At 46.7% G+C, this 12,488-nt stretch overlaps 1 protein-coding gene across 2 annotated transcripts in view; it reads left to right on the forward strand.

The window, feature by feature from the left end:
* Positions 1-11,394, forward strand: part of nuak2 (NUAK family, SNF1-like kinase, 2) — a 48,250-nt gene extending 36,856 nt beyond the window's left edge. For both annotated transcript variants that reach the window (XM_086011070.1, XM_086011069.1), the window contains 3 exons: positions 3,723-3,842; positions 4,860-4,992; positions 6,876-11,394. In XM_086011070.1, coding sequence (XP_085867196.1) covers positions 3,723-3,842; positions 4,860-4,992; positions 6,876-7,984 — 1,362 coding nt within the window. In that variant the 3' untranslated portion in view covers positions 7,985-11,394. The remainder of the gene's footprint in view (positions 1-3,722; positions 3,843-4,859; positions 4,993-6,875) is intronic.
* The last annotated feature ends 1,094 nt before the right edge of the window (positions 11,395-12,488 follow it).

Genomic DNA, 12,488 nt, shown 5'->3' on the forward strand with positions numbered 1-12,488 from the left:
CTCCCAAACTTCTAAATCAGCCTAAGTATAGATTGATCACGACCACTACAGACCACCTACCCGCGATCTATGCCCAATTAGAGTTAAATCTGTAGTTGTGACTACCTGTTGTCAAGGGCTACCTGTTGTTAGGGACTACCTGAATTCTGTCCCAAAGGTCTAGTGCTCCAGTTTGCTTTCACAGTCATTGATTTAGATTGGGTATTTCCCTCCCTCTCTCTCTCTCAGCACAGAAACAGGCCATCTGGCCCATCTGGTCCGTGCCGGTGTTTATGCTCCACACGAGCCTCCTCCCACCCTACGTCATCTCACCCCATCAGCGTATCCTTCCTCCCTCATGTACTTATCTAGCTTCCCCTTAAATGCATCTCTGCTATTTTCCTCAACCACTCCATGTAGCAATTCTAACCTCTCTCTGGGTAAAGAAGTTTCTCCTGAATTCCCTATTCGATTTATTAGTGACTATCTTGTATTTATGGCCCTTAGTTTTGGACTCTTCCACAAGTGGAAACATCTTCTTCTCTACGTGTAGTCTATCAAACCCTTTCATAATTTTAAAGACCTCTACACCTGACAGCCTTCTCTTCTTTTAGAGAAAAGAATCTCCGCCTGTTCAATCTTTCCTAATAACTATCAGTTCTGGTAGCATCCTTGCAAATCTTTTTTTTGCCCCTTCTCCAGTGCCTCTTTATCTTTTTTGTAATTATGGAGACTAGAACTGTGCACAGTACTCTCGTGTGCTCTACATAAGAAATGAGAGATAGGAGCAGGAGTCAGCCACACGGCCCCTCGAGCCTGCTCCGCCATTCAATTAGATCATGGCTGATCTTTGACCTCAGCTCCACTCTCCGGCCCTATCCCTATATCCCAAGGGTCTATACAAGTTTAACATAACTTGTGCATTTTTCCTACTACTGACCCTCCCAGGCCATGCACCATGAGTGGCCTCCAGTGATGCCATTGTGGCCCAGACTGCCAGGACACATGCCTTGTTGTGACTCTGCCTCTGGCGTCTCCTCGTGGCCCCTTGTGGGGGAATCGTTTGGCTTCCAACCCAACAGCATGGTTGGGATTGAGAACACTCCCAAGGAGCAGCGAAAGGATGAAACCTCTAAAAGCAACGGTTGAAAGATTTCTTTTGTTTTCTTCACTGCATTGTAATCCCTGTTTTTTAAGTCCTTCCCTGCTCCCCGCACGGATCTGAGAGAGACCAGGTCACCCTCCTATTCCCAGTGCTGTGCCCAATGGCTCTTTTCAGCCAGCCTCTCAGAACTGTTGCAGTTGCCAACCCTCCAGGATTGCCCTGGAGTCTCCAGGAATTAAAAACTAATCTCTAGGACACTGCAGCGAGCAACCCAGGAGAAAAATCATAGGGGCAATAAAACACTGTTTTTATTTTTTATTTTTCTTTGAACATTAGTTATAAAAATGTGGGGGGGGGGTGGTGGAAATAGAGACTATTTGACTGACGGTCAAGAATCATCCAATCGGTTAACGAAGAGTTTATTCGCTTTCCGGTTGGCCGTGGGACGGCGGAGCGCTGCGAGTATAGACATTTTGGGCGGCCAATGGCAGGAGAGTGGGGGCGGGGCGGTTGTAGGCAGGAGGTCATGTGATGAAACCACCAGGAATACGTCTAACCAAAGTTGTCAACCCTGGAGCTATGCCAGAGTGGGCACAAGGGTTCTCTGAGTGGTCGCCTTGTCAGACCTTGGTCTTGGCAGGACCTTTCTGAGATCCTGGCCGAGATAGGGAACTCTTGGGATTATTATTATTGGATTATATCATTGCCCGAGTTTGCATCAACACAGACCAGGGACTGCATTACATCGCTGAGAACTTGATACTTCCAGTGAACCGCTTCCTTTAATGCATTACCACATGTACAATGCAAGATTTAAGGTGATTGGCAAAAGAACCAGAGGCGACATGAGGAAAAAGTTTTTAGTGCAACGAGTGGTTAGGATTTGGAATGCACTGCCTGATAGGGTGGTGGATACAGATTCAATAGTAGCCTTCAACAGGGAATTGGATAAATACTTGAAGGAGAAAAAATTGCAGGGTTATGGTGAATGCCTTAAGCTCTAGAATTCCCTCCTTGAACCCCTCTGCCTCTCTTTTCTCCCTTTAAGACACTCCTTAAAACCTACCTCTTTATCTGCCTTAATATCTCCTTATGTGGCTCAGTGTCGAATTTTGTTTGATAACGCCACTGTGAAGCACCTTGGGATGTTTTACTACGTTAAAGGCGCTATATAAATACAAGTGGCTGCTTTTGTTGTTGAACCTAGAGCGAGAGAGCACTTCACTCAAAAGGCCCGACTGCAATATAACTGGCAGCGCAATGGATTAATCACTCCTCTCAAGCGAGCGTTGCCCATAACTGGGGTGTGCTGTTTGCATTGGTCCCTCTAAAATTTTGCAATGTTGTCTATCCGAGCTACTTGTGTTCCAAGTCTGTTTACATTTTATTTCAGTAATCTGGAGGCCCATGACCTTTGCTCGAAACTGACCTTGACACTCTGATTACCAGTTAATTTTTAATATGATCTAAAATCTTTAAAACAAAATGAAAGCATTGAGGGAGGGGGAAGAGAAGGCGGAGTAGCTGGAGTCAAGGTACAGATCAGCTGTGGTCTAATTGAATGGTGGAACAGGCTCGAGGGGCTGAATGGCCTCCTCCTGTTCCTATGTCCCTTCCTAAGATGCCATCTTAAAAAGGCAGTGGGGAGGCAATTCCATAGATTTCATTGCTTGGTATTTTCACAATGCAGTGCCGTGTTTTGATGGGAATGATGCCCAAGTGTTAGTTGAATCATTTTGGAGCCCTTTGGAGGTTTAGAGCATCCCAGTGGCATTCTGGGTAAGACCAGTGCCCCGTGTGTTACTGAGCACCATATGCCAGAGGTCCAAGGTTAGGTCCAAGGTTTGATCCCTAGTCTGTGCTGCCTAACTGATCTCAACTGGGGCACTAGAACTGGCCTCAACGTCCCCAAGATGGTTGGGGGAGGGGAATCAAGAAGGCAGCCAAGGTTCCCTCTTCCCTACTGTCGTCCAGTAACCCCTGCTTGGATGTGCAAAGACCAAATCGGGCGCGGCATCCACTACCCTCCATTGGGAAAAACAGCCTGCCGACCGGCATTGTCTAGGCTCGCACGCAGGGAGTGGTCACTCGAGACGGGTCCGGTTGGTGCTGTAACTCCAGCAGAGGGCCGGAGAAGAGGAGGTGACGAACTCGCCATTGCTCCCTCCCACCTCCAAGTTCTGATTAAAACAGGTCACAGCTCCTTTTTTGGGGGGGGAAAATATGAAGAAAAGAGTAATTCTTGGCCCGACGCCTGATTGGTGTGTTGGAAACTGGGCCGGAAAGACCCTCTGGGAGACTGCGCAGTCCAGACCCAGTTCTAGCCTCTCCTACTTTTGCCTGCCCTGATAAAAAATGTAATTACATGCATACCATCTGTCGGTTCCCCTCAGCTTGATCTGATCCAAGCACATATAACGCTCCTAAGTGTAAACATACAGCAAATTGCGCTGTTTGGTTGTTTAGAGTCTTTTAGTGACCCTGTGCACATGTTACGTGTTACTTATCACTTACAGCGAGTTGACGTTTGAATTTTCGATGTGACTAAGCTTTACAACGGGCGAAAGTCAAACAATGACTACGGACCTTCTCCACGTTTGCACTTCTAAAGTCTTTTAACTTTTTTTTCCCCCCCCAGATTGCTGATTTTGGTCTCTCCAATTTGTACCACCACGACCGTTTTTTACAGACCTTCTGTGGTAGCCCCTTGTATGCATCTCCAGAAATTGTCAATGGGCGTCCTTACCGGGGACCCGAGGTGAGTGTGCAGTTTCTTCATTGCTCCTTGGAATGGTAGAGATTTACTCCCAAGCTGCTGCTATTTTTTTTTAATGGATTCAGTTAAAGGTTACTTGCTTAAAGGAGATCTGGCACGTTAACTAGGAAATCATGCTCATCCTTCCTCCTCTGCACACCCACCAGGGATCTGCAAAAACCCAACTCCAAAGGAAACCTGAGCTTGACTGTGACGGGGTGTTAGGTGCAGAACTAGGGGCCGTGAATATAAGATAGTCACTAATAAATCCAATAGGGAATTCAGGAGAAACTACTTTACCCAGAGAGTGGTGAGAACGTGGAACTCGCTACCACAGGGAGTGGTTGAGACGAATAGTATAGATGCACTTAAGGGGAAGCTAGATAAGTACATGAAGGAAAAAGGAATAGAAGGATGGGGTGAGATGAAGAGGGGTGGGAGGAGGCTCGTGTGGAGCATGAACACCGGCACGGACCAGTTGGGCCGAACTGCCTGTTTCTGTGCTGTAAATTCTATGTAATTGTGAGGTCTCACGTGACTTTAGCTGGGGTTGGAATAGGTATGTAGAGGGCAAATTTAACCAAGTAACCCTCGATATATAACATTTGATTATGGAGTGTTAGCAAATAAACCTGTGGGGCCTTTCCTTTATAAGATGAATGTTGACATTTTACACTTTGTTAGCTTTAAGCAAATCCGGTAATTAATCCAACTTAACACAAAAGTAATAGCCTTCAGCACATGCAACCAAAATAACGCTGAGATACCCATATGCAAAGAGTCACTCTCCGTAAGAGTTATGCTGAAGATTACCAGAATACGTTATAGACCAAGTTTACGCGAGGTGTTGAGAGGGTTTGAGCTAGGTCCACAGAACTGAACAATACGGTGTAGTGAATCGGCCCGATTTATGGGAAATGTTTTGAAGAGGAAATTATCCTTCAGTCACCACAATTGCGGGCCTCCAAACTCAACTTGATTTGGTTTCCCAGGTAACGTGAATTTTGTTCTTCTTGGCAGGTTGACAGCTGGTCTTTGGGCGTACTGCTCTATACCTTGGTCCATGGCACCATGCCTTTTGACGGGCACGATTACAGGAACCTGGTCAAGCAGATCACCAATGGCGAATACCGTGAGCCAACCAAACCTTCAGGTAACGAAAGAAAGAACTTGCATTTCTATAGCGCCTGTCACGACCTCAGGACTTCCCAAAGCATTTACAACCAATGAAGTACTTTTGAAGTGTAGTCACTGTTATAGTGTTGGCAACATAATGTAGGAAGGGCAGTATTATCACTGGGGATTGATAAACACAAGGTTTATCACTTGCATTGTTCCACGGAAACCCAGCGTAAGCTCGATGAACAGCACCTCATCTTCTGATTAGGCACTTTACAGCCTTCCGGACTCAATACAGGAAACTTTTGATTTACCGGCACCTAAATAACCGGAAATCTCGGTTAACCGGCAAAATTCAGGAGTAGGTTCAGGTAACTTTTATTTCTTGCCTTCCTCCATCTGTTGCTGTGCAAGGGTGTGGCTGCAGGGTTTGTTGCTTTATACGGAGCTCTCAGCTCCATATCTTTTACTATAGCTTTCGGTTATCCGGAATTTTTGATGAACCGACACCACGTCGGTCCCGTCCGTGCCGGATTAAAAAAAAGTTTCCTGTGTCAAGTTCAACAATTTCAGATCATAACCTCGGCCCCTATTACATTTTTATATATTTTTTATCCACACCTTTGTTTTGTGCCCTTCCCCCTTTCTCTCTCTCACACGGCAGCTGTCTCTCATTCTGCCAGCGCATTTCACACTGCATCCATTTAATAAACATCTAGAGCCGTCCTTTGTCTCTCCACTAGTCCTATCACCATCTCGTCTGGTTTTGAATACCTCTTAATGTCTCTTCACTTCTCTTTTGTTCTTTCACCCCCATTTCCCAGCCCCCAAACTGGCCTTTTAATCTGTTTCATTTCCTGTGTTTTCTCTCAGTCCTGACGAAGGGTTTCGGCCTGAAACGTTGACTCTATTTCTCTCTCCACGGATGTTGCCTGGCCTGCTGAGTTTTTCCAGCATTTTTGTTTTTTTTATCACTGGTGGGCCTGATTGTGTTCCTTAATTTCTGTTGCTATAAGGATAAGTGATCAGGAGTGAAAGCCCTGGCGGATTTACTGCCCAGATGAGATCAGCAACTGAGCCTAGGGCAGGGATTAAACCTGGGACCTTCCTGGTGCATGTGACTCGGCTCCACACCAAACAGTGCATTTTCCAATTTAGCTATTAGCAGATTATGTCACACGGGTTGAACAGGCGTTTTTATGTTAACTTGCTGTCACTGTTGAAAGATAGCACCCTAATTCGCACCAAGTCCCGTTCACCCATCACCCCTGTGTCACTGACCTACGTTGGCTCCCGGTCCACCAATGCCTCGAATATAAAATTCTCACCTTTTTTGTATTCAAATCCCTCCATGACCTTGCCCCCTCCTTATCTTTGTAACCTCCTCCAGCCCTACGAGGCTCCCGAGATCCCCGTGTTCCTCCAATTCTGGCCTCGTGCATCCACGATTTCCTTCGCCCCCACCATTGGAGGCCGTGCCTTCAGCTGCCTAGACCCTAAGCTCTGAAATTCCCTCCTTTAAACCTCCCCATCTCTCTACCTCTCTCTCAGGTTTTGAGGAGCGTCTTAGACCAAGCTTTTGGCCACCTGTCCAAATATCTCCTTATATGACTCGGAGTAAAATTTTGACTGACGACACTCCTGTGAAAAAGAAATAAGATAGACTTGCATTTATATAGCATCTTTCATGACCGCAGGACGTCCCAAAACGCTTTTCAGCCAATGAAGTACTTTTTTTGAAGTGTTGCCACTGTTGTAATGTAGGAAACGTGGCAGCCAATTTGCGCACAGCAAGCTCCCACCTTGGGGATGCTTTACTAGTTAAAGACGCTATATAAATACAATTTGTTGGTGGTGTTACTATTACAGTAATTGGCAATGGCAGTGATTCATGTGTTTTTCTTGGCTATGTTTCAGATGCGTGTGGGCTGATCCGATGGCTGTTGATGGTGAACCCTGACCGTCGAGCCACTATTGAAGATGTTGCTACTCACTGGTGGGTGAACTGGGGCTACAAGACCCCAGTCTGCGAGATGGAGTCGGTGCGAGACTACGAATCGCCGGTGACCATCACTTTGGACTGGGTGCAGCGCTCGTCCCGCATTGTCTTCGAAAGCGGCTCGAAGGTGCGTTGCTTCTTCAAGCAGCACAGCTCGCCGCTGGAGCGGCAGAGGTCGCTGAAGAAATCGAAGAAGGAGAACGACATTTCGCACTCGCTGCAGGAGGGGGGGGCTTCGGAAAGCCAGGGCAAGTCCCTGCTGAAGAGGCCGAAAGGGATACTGAAGAAAAGGAACAATTATGAGCATCGCTCGCACAGTGCGGGCAACGTCAGTCACTCTGTGCCTTCGGAGGAGACTGTGTTTGCACAGAAAGACTCCAGCACATCAGCAGCGGAAACCAATAGCCAGCAGGCCAACGCCACTGCCCCTGCACCAAAGAAAGGAATCTTGAAGAAGCCTGCGAAAAGAGAATCTGGGTATTATTCCTCACCAGAACACAGCGAGTCGGCGGACTTGCTGGACTGTGAGAACTCCCCCGTCTTTGAGGCGGTGACTTTTGATACCAACCACGACGCCGGCGACGGCTCCAAAGACGCGGCGTCCAGGCGCAAAGGCATCCTTAAGCGGAACGGGAAGTTCTCCGCCAGCAGCGCCGACTCCGGAATGGGCAGCCCCACCCTGAAGAGCTTGGGCTCCTTCAACGAGCTGGCCTTTTCCGACATCAGGCTCTCGTCTAATCGCAGCTACCCGTCGAGCGCAGTGAGCGAGGACAGCATCCTCTCCTCCGAGTCCTTCGACCGGCTCGACCTGCCCGAGAGCCGTCCGGAGCGGAGCCAGATGCGGAGCTGCGTCTCCGCCGACGACCTGCTCCACCTGGACGGATCGGAGTCGGACTGCAGGCCGCGCCTTTGTAAGATGAAGTGCTTCGCCGACCACTTGGGCGACAGCAACTTCTCCCTCACGGACCTCGATAATGTGACCGAGGTCTACAAAAAGGCTGTGGCGATTTGCAATAAGCTGATCTGAATGGGACAGTCCAGTGGCTCTGTTATATCTGTGTCCTAATGATGGTTCATTATAAATATGATTGATGTCAAAGCAAATGTGCTGTGAGAGGGAAGATAAACTGGACAGAGATGCATCCGAGGTTGCCGAATGTCTCTTTAAAAAGAGGAGGAAGAAGAGAACGTAGAACAAAACGAGGGTACAGAATGTGAGAGAAAGGTTAGGGAAAGTAGAATGGAGCCAAGGCATAGTGCAAGGAGACACTTGTTTCTCTGTTAATCTGATTCAATATTTTGCCTCCAGATACCTGGGAATTGTCTAAAATTGGGCCTAGATCCCGTATTGAAAGACACTAATGGGGTCACCCAGACCTGCACTATGAACCTTGAAATGAGCTGTGGAAGAGAGAAGGGAGTGATGGTTGTGTAAAGAAGGTTGATGAGATTGAAAACGTAAGATAAGGGGTAAGGTTAGGAAATAATGGTATGTGGAGAAGGAAGAGAAGAGATTTCCTTTCCCCCTCATCCTTACTTTAAAACAAAACGTATTGGTGAATTGGGGGGGAGAGAATTTTTGCAACACTTGTGGTAAGATACCACCATTTTGTTTGCCCGTGCGCACTAAAGCCCCATTGTTGAATGATAAATCTTTAGCGAGCACATTTCCGCAATGCTATGGGCTGGTTGAGCATGCCTGTGTCATTGGTCAGGTGATGGGTACCTTGTGCACCCACGCAACTGTCCCTGCCAAAAAAAAAATAAGTGTACAAGAAAATTGGACCGTTACACCAGACTGAAAACTGAGTTTACTATTTATGTGTCAAACGTGTATATATTTTGCCTGTTAATTTATTTGCCCCTCTGTCTTGGACCTTTGGTCGTGTGTAAATAAACGAATGCTGAAGAAGTTTAATATTATAACGAAGTAGATTTTTTGTCTACTGCCCAATTAATTATAATTATGGCCAGGATTCTATGAATATAGTCTTCAAATCGCAATTGATTAGAGCAAGGGAATAGAGTGCGTGTTTCACGGGGGAAGAATTGACACCGTGACCCGTATTCTTTGACTGTCTTCTAAAACGTTGGGCAAGTTTTGGCATTGAGATACAATCTGAAATACTGCAAGTTCGTTTCTTCATGATCTAAATATATTGTTCCATGTTTGGATGTTGCAGTTTTATTTTAAGGGGGAGGGAATGGTGAGGGGGGGATGTGGTGTCTCCTCAGCATTCCTTTGCCAGGTGTATTGTTGTGTACTATCCAATTCATATTGATGTCCTGTGATGTTGCATGCCATTCTGACTGATGTTATTCTGATTGGTGAAATTTTATCTCTTGATATTTTTTTTCTGAATGAGTACTTGAATCCCACTCGGGAGTGCCCTCCCCCCCCACTCCGACTCAGTGTTATTGGTTAAAATCCTTTTTCCTGCTCCCCTCCCTCTCTTTTTCCCCCCCCCCCCCACCCAACCATTTCAAAATGGCCTTAAGAATGCTGGATCTTCAGAATTTGGTATAAAAAGGGGGGAAAAGAGCCCACCATGAGGGAGGGGTCACAAAGTCGATGTCGGCCTGGTGGCGTGTTTGTTGTTTTCTTCTTGCGTTCCATTGTAGATGTTTTGCCGTGTTGTCTACGCAACACGATTGAGTTTAACGGGGTGGCATCGCTTTGTCCAATAATCTACTGGTCAGTTTCAGGCACATATCATGCGGAGTCTATGAAATGGGCTGTCCTGTGAATTTCTGTGCGAGGTGGGTGTGGGGGAGGGGAAGAGCGGACAGGAGTTTGAAAATGCGCCCATTACTACGTTGGGACAATTGGAATTTTTTTTAACCAAGTGGGCAGTAATCTATTTTCATTGATTCCCTGTAGACCAGCATCTGATTGTAGAAAGGGAATGTCGAGACCCCAATTAGATATGTGAATTAATTTCTTTATTTAAAGAGCTGAAAGATGCCATGATATATGCCAATAATTGTCAATCCATTTTTGGTATTGTGTGATGGGGAAATATTGGTCTGGGGGTTAATTTGCTGCTTGTGTTGGCAGAGAGCAGGTATTACCTTATCCGTCACATTGGCATGTTATGGGCACTCCCAGTGGCTTTATTGGCCACACTGTTGATCCCATATGAGTGGGTCACCCTGCTTGTTTGCCCTACTTAATGGGGGGGGGGGGGGGTTTAACAATGGTCTGAGGAGACTCAGAGAAGAGGATAAGATTGAAAGGAGGTGAAGGGAAAAGAAATGTTAAAAACCTCAGCTCCTCATAGGAACAGGAGGAGGCCATTCAGCCCCTCGAGCCTGTTGCACCATTAAATGAGACCATGGCTGACCTGTATCTTAGCTCTATCTACCTGCCTTGGTTCCATAACCCTTAATACCCTTGCCTAGCAAAAATCTATCCATTTCAGTTTTGAAAATTTCAATTGACCCCCCAGCCTCAACAGGTTTTTGGGGGGAGAGTTTTCCAGATTTCCACTACCCTTTGTGTGAAGAGGTGCTTCCTGACATCACTCCTGAACGGCCAAGCTCTAATTTTAAGGTTATTCCTCCTTGTGCTGGACTCCCCCCCCCCCCCCCCCCCCCCACCAGAGGAAATAGAACCTCTCTATTTTACCCTATCAACTCATTTAATCATCTTGAGCACCTCAATTAGATCACCCCTTTTATCTTCTATACTCAAGTAACCACACTTGGAGATGGTCCCCAGGTCTGATATCTGGTCTGCTGCTGAGCTAGCTGATCTCAGCTTGGACCAACGGTTGGCCTTGCGAGGATTGGCCTCGGCACCCTCGGGCTGGGAAGGGAAGAATCTACCGGGAGTTCCCACTCGTCATCGCGATCCATTGACTCCCCCCCCCCCCCCCCCCCCCCTCGATTGCTGGAAGGAGTAAACGTGTAGACATGAGTTGAGGAGAAGATCAAGCTTGGCTGCGATGTTCCACAGAGCTTACTGACGCTCAATGTCTCGATTCAAACTTAAAGAATGGGCGTTTGAGTGAGGGGCTGTAGGGCTGCCTGTTCCCTTAGAATCATACCCCAGCAAGGGTTGGATGCCTTCAAGTGAGAGGACGAGAACATTTATGAGGTGGCGGGCAGGGAAAATGTGATCACGATTACACCAATATTTCTCTCTGCATGATCATCAAATCAACAGACCAGCTTATTCCCCAGTTTCAGTAGCTGAAACTCTGGGATGGAGCAGTCTGTGGCCTTGTTGCCTATTCGCTGTGGATTACATGCTTTGTACATGTGTTCCTTGAGTTACTGAGTAATTTGTATCAAACAGAATGTTGGACTGAAGAAATCTGTGATTTGTGTTTTTTTTTTTGTAAATTGTTAATTTATTTTTTGTTCCGTGTTGAATTTTTTTTAGATGGTTAAAGTACATTTGCCACATTAAAAATGAATCTGCCTTAAACCCGACTGTTTTATGTTTTCTCTCGTTTGTTAATCTGAAGGAATAATGCCATTCACAACCTCGGGATGTCCCAAAGCGCTTTGCAGCCAATGAAGTACTTTTTGAAGTGTAGTCACTGTTGTAATGTAGGAAACGCAGCAGCCAATTTGCGCACAGCAAGCTCCCACAAACAGCACTGTGATAATGACCAGATAATCTGTTTTAGTGATGTTGAGTGAGGGATAAATATTGGCCAGGACACCGGGGAGAACTCCGCTGCCCTTCTTCGAAATAGTGCCATGGGATCTTTTACATCCAACCGAGAGGGCAGACGGGGCCTCAGTTTAACGTCTCATCTGAAAGACGGCACCTCCGACTGTGCAGCGCTCCCTCGGTACTGCACTGGAGTGTCAGCCCAGATTTTTGTGCTCAAGTCTCTGGAGTGGGACTTGAACCCACAACCCTCTGACCCAGAGGCGTGAGTGCTACCCACTGAACTGCGGCTGATATTTTGGTAGCCATGTCAACCCAGATTGTGTGTGAAAAATGTGTGTGTGGAAACCTATTGTAGTCACCTCTCATAGTGGAATCTCCTTTGTCTCAGCAAGTGTTCAATACTTTGGGAGTGACTGTTTCCAGTTGCTAAGCTGGAATGAAGATGGTTTTTTAAAAACGTGGAATGATGCAGCTTTGGCCTCTATCTCCCTTTTTTTAACCCCCATCCCCCCCAATGCTAATGAGTTGCTGATCTCTGCAGCTTTGAAGAGTTGATGAGCAGAAGCTACAACTTATTGCATGAAAGAGGACCATAGAGGTACAAAGAATTACATAGAGTCTACAGCACAGAAACAGGCCATTCGGCCCAACAGCTCCGTGCCGGCGTTTATGCTCCACACGAGCCTCCTCCCACCCCTCTTCATCTCACCCCATTCCTTTCTCATGTGCTTGTCTAGCTTCCCCTTAAATGCATCGATGCTATTCGCCTCCACCACTCCCTGTGGTAGCGAGTTCCACATTCTCGCCACTCTCTGGGTAAAGATGTTCCTATTGAATTTTTTATTAGTGACTATCTTTTATATTTATGAACCCCCCCCCCCCACCCCCCCAACTGTTTTGGAGC

The sequence above is a fragment of the Somniosus microcephalus genome, chromosome 18 (assembly GCF_052327205.1).
Source record: "Somniosus microcephalus isolate GS21.2 chromosome 18, FLI_Smic_1.0, whole genome shotgun sequence".
Taxonomy (NCBI): Eukaryota; Metazoa; Chordata; class Chondrichthyes; order Squaliformes; family Somniosidae; genus Somniosus; species Somniosus microcephalus.